The sequence below is a fragment of the Antechinus flavipes genome, chromosome 4 (genome assembly GCF_016432865.1).
Source record: "Antechinus flavipes isolate AdamAnt ecotype Samford, QLD, Australia chromosome 4, AdamAnt_v2, whole genome shotgun sequence".
Lineage (NCBI taxonomy): Eukaryota > Metazoa > Chordata > Mammalia > Dasyuromorphia > Dasyuridae > Antechinus > Antechinus flavipes.
The window spans coordinates 54,010,811-54,023,933 of record NC_067401.1 but is presented as its reverse complement, the minus strand read 5'-3'; the positions used below and the strand labels follow the sequence as shown (position 1 = coordinate 54,023,933).

The 13,123-nt window shown below is 40.1% G+C and overlaps 1 protein-coding gene across 1 annotated transcript in view; it reads left to right on the top strand.

The window, feature by feature from the left end:
* Positions 1 to 13,123, top strand: part of SLC6A17 (solute carrier family 6 member 17) — a 67,472-nt gene that overhangs the window by 30,888 nt on the left and 23,461 nt on the right. Inside the window, exons 3-8 of the mRNA XM_051993086.1 lie at positions 897 to 1,054; positions 6,308 to 6,434; positions 8,420 to 8,601; positions 10,613 to 10,723; positions 12,331 to 12,572; positions 12,851 to 13,043. Of these exons, the coding sequence (XP_051849046.1) occupies positions 897 to 1,054; positions 6,308 to 6,434; positions 8,420 to 8,601; positions 10,613 to 10,723; positions 12,331 to 12,572; positions 12,851 to 13,043 (1,013 nt within the window). The remainder of the gene's footprint in view (positions 1 to 896; positions 1,055 to 6,307; positions 6,435 to 8,419; positions 8,602 to 10,612; positions 10,724 to 12,330; positions 12,573 to 12,850; positions 13,044 to 13,123) is intronic.

The window sequence follows — 13,123 nt, the reverse complement described above, 5'->3', positions numbered from 1 at the left end:
CAGCTATTATTATTATTATGCCGATCTACCTGTCATTCAATGCTAGTCATGCACCATGTTTGGATTAGCCTGTGAAAAAATTCATTTTTCTCTGAGAACGGCTTGCCTTGTTGAGATGCTGGGATGGATATGAATTTAGTGATTCAACTTTTCAGGTTAGGTATTTCCTCAGAGGAAGAAGTAGATACAGTATAGACGAAGTGTAAATGTATAGGATGTCATGGTCTTGGATCCACCAACTGCCAAGTTTCCACAGTCCATAACACGGGCATGCCCTCAAGAAATAGAGAAGACAGCATCAAGATCTTGTGAGATAAAGTCCTTACTGCCCAGCCATTTGATACACTCTTTACCTGAGACCAAAAAGAATAGTCAGCATAGTGCAGCTCAGGGATCTGTACCACTTAGGGGAACCTAAATGCAGAAGCAACAGAGAAATCTACCAAAGGAAATAGATGCTTTTCACCTGATTTGCCACAAGCAAGTACCACCTGGCTCTCTTGCTGCCCAGACTATGGTGCATTCAGTTCCACCGAAGTTCTATTACCCAGAAGTCTAGCCTATCTTTTCATTTATAAGCAGCCTCCACAAAGCCTCAGTCTGTGAGGGAGCCTGGGGATGCCCTTGGAAAAGCTTTCGGTTGCAACTGTTGCCTTCTTAAAATCTTACAATTCTACTGCTTTATCTCTCTGGCTAAGGGACCCCCAGGGAGCAGGATAGTAATGGTGAGAAGAAGAAAGCCTTGATGAATTCTAGGAAAATCAGAGAACCAAAAGAATCTCCGAGAATGGGGTTGCCAGTTCTTCTTTATCTTTTCTGCCAATCATGCGCTCCCTCTTACTTTTCCTTTGCCTCACTAACCTGAACTCCCTGATGCTTCTTCTCTCTCCATGCAGGTGCTTACCTCGTGCCCTACCTAGTGCTGCTGATCATCATTGGGATCCCACTCTTCTTCTTAGAACTGGCTGTGGGCCAAAGGATACGCCGGGGTAGCATTGGAGTATGGCATTATGTGTGTCCCCGGCTGGGGGGCATTGGCTTCTCCAGTTGCATTGTGAGTTGGGGAGGGGAGAATAAGGGGAGAAGAAAGAGGGAAGAGAATGAGGAGGAGGAGTGGGAAGGGAGAAGGAAGTGATCGAGATCATTCCCTGAGCCCAGAAAGAAAAAGAACAGTTCTTGGAATCCATAGATGAGGTCACAGATGCTCCATTGAGGTTTGCCTTCTGGAAGGACTGATGGCTAAACAAAGGATTGCGTCTAGCTAGTTGATGTCCTCAGTGACCACTCAGCTAGATCTTTCTGCTCCATCCTGAAAAACTGACTTAAATTTTCCAGGAATCTAGAAGAACACCCCCCTGGCGTGTCATTTCATTACTTCTATTGTTTTAACTTGCAGGAGTAGGCAAAAATTAGTCATTTAGCCTCCAAGGTTCATCAGTCATGAGCACATGAGCTGAGAACTGGAGACATCCTTCATGTGGATCACAGCTTAGTGGGTGGCTCAGAATAGTTCTTTGAAACAGAAACAGGCAGTTCTCTTTGAGAGGGACCATGTGGTGTAAACAAACTCATAAGAATTATGGTGCCCGATAATTAATCATTCAACAAGCATTTAATAATTATTTATTATGTGCCAGGCACTGTGTTAAAGACTAGAAATATGAAGAGAAAACAAAAACAATCCCTGACCCCAACAAGCTTATGTTCTGGGGAGATACTAACATAAATAGATATATACAAGATATGACCAGAGTAACTTTAATGGGGAAGGTACTAGTTGAGAGAAGAATTGGGATAGGACTTCCACAGAAGGACTCACACTGAGTTTTTTCCCTTCTATATGTCTGAAGCCCCAGAATATGGATAGTTTTAATTGATTTTTCCCCAATTTAAAAAATATTTTAAATTACAATTTTGAGTTCTCAATACTATTCTTCTTTCTCCCTGCTCTTCCTCCTTCCTGGGGTGGTAAGCAATCAGAAATAGACTATACGTGTGCAATTATGTAAAGTATTTCCATATTAGTCATTTTGTATATGACTCAAATAAAAGGGAAAAAAGAAAGAAAGTGAAAAATGGTATGCTTCAATTTGAATTCAGTCAATATCAGTTCTTTCTCTGGAGGTGGAGAATATACTTCATCATTAATCCTTTGGGATTGTCTTGGATCATTCTATTGCTGAAAATAGCTAAGTCATCCCAATTCTTCATCAAACAATATTGTTGTTACTGTGTACAATATTCTTCTGTTCTGTTTACTTTACTTTGTATCAATTCATGTGAGTCTTTTCAGGTTTTTTCTGAAATCATCCTATTTGTCATTTCTTATAGCACAATAATAGTCCATTATAATCATATACCTCAGCTTGTTTAGCCATTCCCCAGTTGATGGGTATACCTTTGATTTCCAGTACTTAGCCACCACAAAAAGAGCTGCTATAAATATTTCTGTACCAATAGGTCCTTTCCCCCTCCCCACTCCCCCAGCTTTTTTGGGATCTTTTTGGAATATAGATTTAGCAGTGGTATTGCTGGATCAAAGGGTATGCATAATTTTTTAGCCCTTTAAGGATAGTTCCAAATTGCCTTCCAGATGTTTGGATCAGTTCACAATTTCACAAACAGTGAATTAGTACCCCAATTTTCCCACATCTCCAACACCCAGCATTTATCTTTTTTTTTTTTTCATATTACCCTCTCTTATGGGTGGTACCTTAGAGTTGAGTTGAGAATTGAGAGTTGTGCATTTCTCTAATCAATCATGATTTAAAACATTTTAAAAATATGACTATAGATAGCTTTGATTTCTTTGAAAACTGCCTGCTCATAGCTTTTGACCATTTATCAATTGGGGAATGACTTGTATTTTTTTTTTTTATAAATTTGACTCAATGGTCTATATATTTGAGAAATAAGGCCTTTTTCAGAGATACTGTTGTGAAAATTTCCGTCCCTCCCCCAGTTTTCTGCTTTCCTTTTAATTTTGATTATATTGGTCTTATTTATGTAAAATCCTTTTAATTTTATATAATCAAATTTATCTATTTTATATTTTATAATGGTTTCTATATCTTCTTTGATCCCAAATTCTTGGCTTATCCATAAATCTGACAGATAAAATATCTTGGTATACAGTATGAGATGTTGGTCTAATTTACTGTTTTCCAGTATTCCCAGAAGTTTTTGTTCCAAAAGCTTGGATCTTTGAGTTTATCATATACTAGGTTATTATAGTTATTTACTGTAAGATAATTTTACCTAATCTATTCCATTGATCCACCACTCTATTTATTAGTACCAGATTGTTTTGATGATAACCTCTTTGTAATACAGTTTGAGATCTGGTATGGCTAGACCACTTTATTTCACTGGTTCCCTTAATATCTTTGAGTTTTTATTTTTCCAGATGAATTGTATTATTTGCTCTAGCTCTATAAAATACTTTTTGATAATTTGATTGGTATGACACTGAAAAAATAGATTACTTTAGGCAGAATTATCATTTCTATTATATTGGCTCAGTCTGTCCATGAACAATTGATATTATTCCAGTAGTTTAGGTCTGACTTTATTTGTTTGAAAAGTGTTTTATAATTGTGCTGATATAGTTTGTCTTGGTAGGCAGACTCCCAAGTATTTTGTATTGTCTACAATAATTTTAAATGTAATTTCTCTTTTTATCTCTTGCTGCTGGATTTTGTTAGTATGAACCAAGTCTTAAAAGAAGCCAGAGGAGCCAGGAGGAAAAATTGAGGAAGGAAAGTTTTCCAGGCTTGGGTGGGAGGTAGCCATCACAAGTGTACCAAGTTGGGAGCTAGAGATATGTCATGTGGAGATAGAATCATATCATGTGGAAGGAATAGCAAGGAGACCAATTTGGCTGGATTATAGAGTATGTAAAGGAGAACAAAGTGCAGGTAGGTAGGAAGGGGTCAAGAAGATTATAGAAGATTTTAAATGCCCAATAGATGATTTCAAATTTGAACATGGAAGTATTAAGGAACCACCAAAATTTATTGGACATTAGAATGACATGGTCAGACCTGTGCTTTAGAAAAATGACTTTGGCAACTGAGTGGAGTATGGATTGGAGTAGGGACCCAGAGCTTTTGCAATAATTTAGATGAGAGGTGATGAGGTTTGTGCAAAAATAGTGACTGTGTGAGTGATGATAGGTGGGCATAAATAAAAGATAAAATTAAATTAAAAGCTATAAGATTTGACAAAAGATTTGATATGTAGAATGAGTGCAAGAGTGAGAAGTCACAGATAATGCAGGGGTTATAAGGAGTCAATGATAATGCTAGGTGGTATAGTGGATAGGGCGCCCAACCTAAAGCCAGGAAGAACTGAGTTCATATCCTGCCTCAGATAAGTATAATGCTTTCTATATCTTCTTTAGTTGGAAATTCTTCTCTTATCCATAAATTTGTGACCCTGAGCAAGTCACTTAATTTGTCTCAGTTTCCTCATTTGTAAAATGAGCCAGAGAAAGAAATGACAAATCACTTTAATATCTCTGCTAAGAAAATCTCATACGGGGTTCCAAAGAGTTAGACGTGACTAAGCAACAACAAAACAGGAGGATAGAGATGTCCTTCATAGTAGTAGGAAACCTGGGAAGAGAGAAGGGTTTGGGGGCAAAAAAACAATTAGTTTCATTAGACATGTTAAGTTTGAGATGCCTATGGGACTTCCAATTCAAGATATCCAAGAGTCAATTAGGGATTCAAGAGTAAAGTAGAGAGAAATTAGAACTAGATATATAGATCTGCAAAGAGATGCTAGTTAAACCCATGGAAGTGGATAAATTTACCAAGTAAGATAATATAGTGGAAACAGAGAAAAGGGCCCAGGATAGAACTTTGTGATATGGCCACAGATAGTGTGTGTGTGACCTGGATAAAGATCCAGCAAAGAAGATTGAGAAGGAGCTGTCAGACAGTTAGGGAGAAAATTAGGAAATAGTGATTTTATGAAAACATAGAGAAGAGAGAGTATCCATGAGAGGAGAGGAAAGAGGAGAGTATCCAGAAAGAGAGGATGGCCAACAGTGTTAGCTGCTGTGGAGAGGTGGAAAAGGATTAAGGCTAAGAGAAGGCCATCAAACTGGGTAATTATGAGATCTTTGGCAACTTTGGAGAGAGCAATTTCACTTTAGTGGTGAGGCTAGAAGCCATATTGCAGAAGGTCAAGAAGCAAAAACCAAGAGATAATGTGGAAGCATTCAGTAAAAAAGGCTTTTTCTAGGAGTGTGACTGAGAAAGGAAAGGGAGTTATAGGATGATAGCTTGAGGGTCAGAATAAGGAAAGGGAACAAGCATTTATTAAGTGCCTACTGTATGCCAAGCTTTGTGCTAGGAACTTTACAAATATTACATCATTTGATACAATAACCCTGTGATATAGATACCATTTTACCACTGAGGAAATTGAGGCAAACTGGTTGAGGCAAATTTATCACACAGTGAGTAAATGCTTGAGACTATATCAGAACTCAGGTCTTTCTCATTCTAGGACCAGTATTTTACCCACTGAGCCATAGCTACCCACATAAAGGTACAGCAAGTTCTTGTAATGGTTTCTTAAGGGTAGGAGTAAGGAGAGGTGGGCATATTTTTAGGCAAGAGGAAAAAAGCCCACTAAATTTTGATCAATGATTAAAAAGAAAAGGGATAATTATGGGAGCAAGCTACTAGAAAAAAGAATAGGGGTTTGAATCAAGAGAACAGGTACAGGAAGTGGAGGTCTTGACAAAAGACCAGAATAAAGGAGGAGAAAATAGATTGATTTCAAAGCATTTTTAAAGTGTTGGAGAAGAAGAAAAGAAGGAGCTTGTGGTGTATGGTTTTAATTTTCTCAATAAAATATGAGGTGAAATATTCAGCTGAGAAGATAGGTGGGGAAGGAGGTATGGATGAAGAAAAAAGAGATTTGGACCAGCTTCTATGGGGAGTGAGACAGGAAGGAGTAAAAGTACTACTTTGCTGAGGTAAAAACCCAGTGGTGATTTAATAAAATAAATTCATTGCACACAAATCTTGTCACTCAAGATTCCTTGCTGTTTGTATAAGACTGGAGCCCTTAGGCAAGAATTTTGGGGGCCTCAATTTACTCATCTATGAAGTAGGCATAACATTGCTGTTAATGAAAGATCTACCAGGGATGCTGCAGGTAGTATTGAATAGGATCAGATCTGGTACTAAGGGACAGCATCATTGGTTATGTTAATCCAAACCTGAGGTCTCAACAGAGCCAGAGCAGTTCCCGTCTTTACCAGGCTCTCTGTCCCTCTGTCTTTCTCCAGGTGTGCCTCTTCGTTGGATTGTATTACAATGTGATTATTGGCTGGAGTATATTTTATTTCTTCAAATCCTTCCAGTATCCATTGCCCTGGAGTGAGTGCCCTGTCATTAGGAATGGAACTACCGCAGGTGAGTCCCTGGGAGTCTAGCCTGAGAGACATGAAGCTAAAAACCACAGCACAATTGGTACCACTAACCCTAACCTAGCAACACCCACCTATCAACCACAAAACAGATTTTGTCTAGAGTAGATCTTCGTAGCTTATTGTCTGGGAAAAGGGGCCCTTCCTGGCTAAAGAAACTTTCAAAGAACAAGAGCTCTTTGTAAATTAAGGGAATAATACTGGAGATTTGAATTAGTGACTCATTCCACCTGTACCATTATGATCAGAATGCCATCTTCAACAAGTCACCTATTTTCGTAGAGACACAATTGTCCTGTCTATAAAATGAGAGGAAATCAGCAGTACGCTTCAAGGGGGGGGGGCAAAGGGGAAAGACAATGTTAGCTAATAAGAATTATTGTTGTAACAATGTTATATATTGTTATATCCTCTGGCGAATATATCACCTTAACATCCCTGATCCCATTAAGTCCTTATAGCACTTTTATATGGTCAGGATTCCACCATTTCCATTTTAGGGATAGGGATAGCAATAGGACCTTCAATTTCTGTGGTATTTCCAGGTAAAGAAACTCTTTGGCAATTTCTATACTCCTTTTAGTCTTAGTTGCCCAGAGCATTGAGGAATTCAATGACTTATTTGTCCATAGTCCTACAGTCAGTTTGTGTTAGAGGTCTGGCTGGCTTTGAGGTTAGCTCTTGAACTCAAATACCACACCACCTCCCCATTTTGCAACAGAGGAAAAAAAAAACCTAGAAGGGAAAGCTTATTTAATAATTAATCTCTACAATCTATATAATGTCCATTGTGTTTTAGACACAGTGCTAAATAAGCACTTTAAAATCATTATTTCATTTGATACTACCCTGTAAGGATGAAATTATTATTATCCCCATTTTACAGATGAGGAAAATCAGGTAATCAGAGGTTGTGACTTGCCCAAGCTCATTTGGCTAGTGAGTGTCTGAGGTCAAATTTGAACTCAGATATCCCCTGCTCCATTTAGTTTCCCCTCCCTCCTTTCCCTGCTTTATCTAAGGTCATTATAACAGCATAGATTATAACATCAAAGCAACCTTTGGAGTCCAGTCTTTTACGAGGAGGAAACTGAAGTCCAGACAGTTTAATTGATGCCCAAAGGTACACTTGCAATAACAGAGATATGTTTTGAACCCAGGTCCATTGATTACAAATCTCTTGTTCAGTAGTTTTCAATCATGTTCAACTCTTCATGATTCATTTGGGATTTTCTTGGCAAAGATACTGGAGTGCTTTGCTGTTTCCTTCTCTAGCTCATTTGATAGATGAGGAAACTGAGACAAATAGGATTAAGGGACTCGCCCAGGATCATAGCTAGTAAGTGTCTGAGGTTGGATTTGAACTTGGGAAGAAGAGGCTTTGAGACTCCAGGTTGGCCCTGCACACATTATGGCATCACTTAGCAGTCCTCAAGCTCCCAATCTAGTTCTTTTAAAATTTCATACTTCTGCCTCCTAGAAAGGTTCTATCCTTCTGGTTCCTGGAGGAGCTGAGATGAGAAGCCTTCTAACTTGGGCTCCACTCCAAAGGAGATTCACCTGGTGATTTTAATGTCAGGAAAGTGACATGAGGCAAGAAAGTAGCCAGATCAGAAGATTCTAGTGCTCTCTATAATATACTGAGAATCCAGGAGTGCCCAGCAAATCATATAATTAGCATTTGGAGTTAGTATTTCTATGCATTATTCTGAAATTTGAATAGGATGCTTCTTGGTGATTTAAAATTAGGGTTTCTTTCTGTTAGTGTTCTATGAAATCTAACAATCTCAATTTTGATGTCTCAAATATTTCTGGGCATTTTATGACAATTTGGTTTTCTTAGAATAAGATCAGGACCTTTTCTCTATCTGCTCCCTACTGGTTGTAAGAAAGCCCTTTGTCACACAATAGGGTGATATTTGTCTGTGTTCCTCAGCCCTGAGGTTTGATGGCTTTGATCATTGGTTTCAGTGGTGGAGGAAGAGTGTGATAAGAGTTCAGCTACCACCTACTTCTGGTACCGAGAGGCTCTGGATATCTCCAACTCCATCTCTGAGAGTGGGGGGCTCAACTGGAAGATGACCTTGTGCCTCCTGGTGGCTTGGAGCATTGTGGGTATGGCTGTGGTCAAGGGCATTCAGTCTTCAGGAAAGGTAAGTAACAGCAGGCTGCAAAAGGTGAGAAGGGATAAAGGGTAGTAGGTGTCAGGGGACAAGGGCATCAACCAGAAACTGATCAAGTCTGGGTTCTCATTCTGGTACTGTACTAGTTCACTGTATATTTTTATCTAAGCCTCAGTTTGCCCATCTGTGAAGTGGGAATTATACTACCTGCTTCACAGGGTTGTTGTGAAACAAAGATATATACATCCAAAAGACATGGAATCATGAGCATTATTATTTTCAATGGGGCCACAACTAAAATCACCAAAGAGATTGCTTGATAGGATGAGGAGTCACCAAAACTTAGATAAACAAATTTCTGTTCTTTGGTTTTGTAAATAGCTGGTGACAGCTCCTTGTTGAACCAATGGTAAAAAGCAAGTAGGGTTTGATGGGCTGGGGTGGGGCAAAGAGAGAAAAAGATCCCCCCAGGATTATTCTTGTTGCAAGCTTGGTTTTCAGAGGAAGTGAAGACAGGGCTGGTTGGCATGCAAGCTTGCTGAGAAAACTTCAGTATTGTTCTCTAGATATCTGAGAGCTAGGAGCTCAGAATCAGCCCCAATACACAGGATCCCAGAGCTGGAGGAGGCCCCGGAGACCTCCTAATCTAACCTGTCCCTCAACAGCCATTTCTTCTACAAAATACCCAATGAATGTCTGACCAGCTTTTGTGTAAAGACCTCTGGGTAGTGAGGAATGCCTCTCCTTCATAAGGCAGCTTATTCTACTTTGTTTCACAAGTTTTTCTTTACATCATGGTGAAATCTGCTCCTCTGAAACTTCTTCCCACTATTTCTAGTGCTACCCTCTAGGGTCAAACAGGACAAATCTGTTTTCTCTCTCTTCCCTATACGAGTTTTATCCTAAAACCATCATTAAAGTGGAGTAAAAGTAGAGAAGGGATGATAGAGACAGCATTGAGCTAAAGTGTCTTCCTAAGCAAAAAGATAGATCATGTGATCTAAAGTTAGGGTCTTTGTCTTCAGACTCCCAAATAAAAAATTCCAAAAGCCCTCCCCTGTCCCACTTTGCTAGTTACAGAATCAGCAAATTTTGTTTAACCAAACTGTAGTTGAGGTAGTGTCTTGGAAATGCATGCTGATGAAACTTTAGAGGGCTCTAGCTTTCTGTAAAATATAAGTACAGTTGAATGTACATATCATTCCATTTTCCTTGGAGTTCAGGCTCTCTTTAAACAGAACTAAACCCTCTAACTTGCTGAATATAATCACTAAGATTTATACAGTTTTTAAAGTTCACAAAGTATTTTTAATTATGATCTTATTCAAACCTAACAACTTTATGGGGGTAGATTATTTCATTATGCCCAATCTATAGATGTAAAAACTAAGTCTGAGAAACATTAAGTTTTTGGGTTACAAATCTAGTGTTTAAGGAAGGATTCCTGAACACCAAACCAAGGACTCTATCCGCTATATTACCTAGTTGTCTCATATTGGATATTCAGTGTGTGAGCATTAAACAAAGAGCATGAGGGACAGGAGGTAGGAGAGAGGAAAACAAACCATGGTGGATATGTTATCTATCACCTTCAAGAAGTCCTCATGGACCCCAGGTGAAGCATTTAACCAAGGGATTGCTTTGCAACTTACCTGAATGTCACTAGCCCTACAGAGAGAAAGTCAGCTCTTTGACACTGTTCATGTTCACATGAAACCTCTATCACTTTACCCCTTGGGAATTTTATAAGCACATCAGCCAAAGCTGGGAGTGGAGGATGGGCATAGTGAGTATATACTGGCATAGCCAATCTACCTGGGCACTACGCCAAGGAGCCCTGATGCCCCAGGGAAGTGTCCATTATTATAGACCCTCAGAGAGGGCTTCCTGTCTTTATGAAGCTGTCCTGTTCTCTGCTATCAGCCTGGGGAGCAGGTGAGAGGATTACAGGATTGTAAGGTTTCATGTCATAAGGGATGAAGGGCAGCTGCCAGCAGGCACACAGCCCTGATCCTAGGGCATCTCCTTGTCTTCTCTCCAGGTGATGTATTTCAGTTCCCTTTTCCCCTACGTGGTGCTGGCCTGTTTCCTGGTCCGGGGGCTGCTGCTGAGGGGAGCTGTGGATGGAATCCTGCACATGTTTACTCCCAAGGTAAAGCCCAGGATGCTCTCCTGGCAGTCACACACCTACTGCCACATATCATTGGGCATACCTATGGCAAGAGAAATTCATCACTTACCTCCAATCAGGAAGATCTCAAAAGAAAATCCCCACCAGAAATTTGCAGAACAATCTTCTAAGTGGACTGCTACTTTAGTAAGATATAACTAGAGATGTGCTGGTAAAAATTTAGCATTTGGCAGCTCCTCCCCCCCAAAAAATCTATGCAAACATGATTTTGAATATAATCTACATTTTAACATTTTCTCCATACTTTCTTAAGTCTAGAAATCAACAAAGCAAAAAACAAAGCCCTAATATTAGCATTTGCTGTTTTTCAATGCTCACCTGAAAATTTAATCCCAGCACACCTCTGTAATAACTTGCATGTATAAAGGAGGCACTTTCACTTTGCAAAGCTCTTTCACATCTCTTATCTCATTTGTTCCTCAGAACTACCCTATAAGATAGGTGGGGCAAAGAATGATTGTTACCTGTTTAACAAATGAGGGGACTGAAATTTGAAATAAGTGATTTACGCTACTAGTGGAGGACAAAATCAAAACTGGCACTTACCTCTACTTACCCTCAGTTAGGCATCCTCCTTTCTGTTGTCAGAAAGCTGAGAACCAAAACCTACAGATTTAGAGAATCACAATAGCTTGGAACTGGGAGGGACCTCTGAGGTAATGCAGGATCTGAACTAGGAATAATAATTAAAAATACTAACATTTTAATAGCATTTGCTATATTCCAGGCACTGTGCTAAGTGCTTCACAATTAGGATTTTATTTGATTCTCACAACTGTGAGATAAGTGCTATTTTTATCTACATTTTAGAGATGGGAAAACTAAGGCAAAGTTTGCTAAGAGTTTTGCAGCTAAAAAGTGTCTAAAATTGGAGTTGAACTCAAGTCTCTTGGACTTCAATCCCAGTACATCACCTGGCTACCTTAGTAATGAGGTCATTCAAGCTCTTTTCCTCAAGACAGAGTTCTTATTCTGATGACAGCTTTCTAGCCATAACTTCTCTCTCTCTTCCACATTGTTGTGGGAACTAGTACCAATGAGATAATGAACATGATAGTTGGGTATTTTTATTAGTAAGATAACAATGTAGTTGCTATATTGTGGGGATTAAATGAGATAAAAGTGAAAAGTTACAACAATGGATACATGTGAAGGATTGGGGTAATTATATGGTGCGGAAAGAGCTTGCTGGTCAGAGACTATCATTCACTGGGAAGGATGTGATGGAGGAAATTGGGAGGGGTACTTGATTTCTTGAGTTCTCTTCCTCCAATCTGTTGTCTCCCATACCTGGGAGTTTCCCAGGTCTCCTTGAGGAGGGGGGTACTGCTTAGACCAGCAATGGAAGATGATACTTTGGATTAGTGTAAAAAAGGGGTGTAGCCAAGAGAAGCTGGGTTTCCTTTGAACCATTTGATGAAGCTGGAGGAGGAAAGTTGTATATGTGGGCTTGGAGGTGGGGGAGGGAGCAGCAGAAACCAATTAACCATTGTCTTCCCTCCCTTCTTTTCTTTCCTTTTCCTTCCCTCTTTCCTTTCTCCTTCTCCCTATCTTCTACTACTTAACAGCTAGACAAGATGCTAGACCCCCAGGTGTGGCGGGAGGCAGCCACCCAGGTTTTCTTTGCCTTGGGGTTGGGCTTTGGGGGTGTCATTGCCTTCTCCAGCTACAACAAACAGGATAACAACTGCCACTTTGATGCTGCCCTTGTGTCCTTCATCAACTTCTTCACCTCGGTGCTGGCCACCTTGGTCGTTTTTGCTGTGCTGGGCTTCAAGGCCAACATCATGAATGAGAAGTGTGTGGTCGAGTAAGTGACAGTCCCCTTTTCCTCATGGTTTTCTCCCTGACCCATCTTCCCTACCTCCCTGGGAGCAAGAGGCCTGGAATAGTCACCCCTGCTCTCAGATTGTGGAAAGGGGAAAGGAGAATCCTATTTTCCCCTGCTTCAGCTTACTGGAGAGAAAGTCAAAAACGTTTCTGTCCTTGATCCCTTTTGGGGGGAGAACTGGGGAAAATAGATGGGGTGGAGGAAACTGCCCTACTGGGGATGCTCCATCATTATTCTCCCATCCTCTCCACTGTCAGGAATGCTGAGAAGATTCTGGGATATCTCAACAGCAATGTCTTGAGTCATGACCTCATTCCACCTCATGTCAACTTCTCCCACCTGACTGCTCATGACTACAGTGAGATGTACAAGGTCATCATGACTGTCAAAGAAGACCGATTCCAGGAGCTGGGCCTGGATCCCTGTCTTCTGGAAGATGAACTCAATAAGGTTTGGAGACAGGGCTCTCCCTTTGCAGGGATCAGCAGCAATGATGAAAGGGTCTAGGATCAGGGACAATAGATATTTGG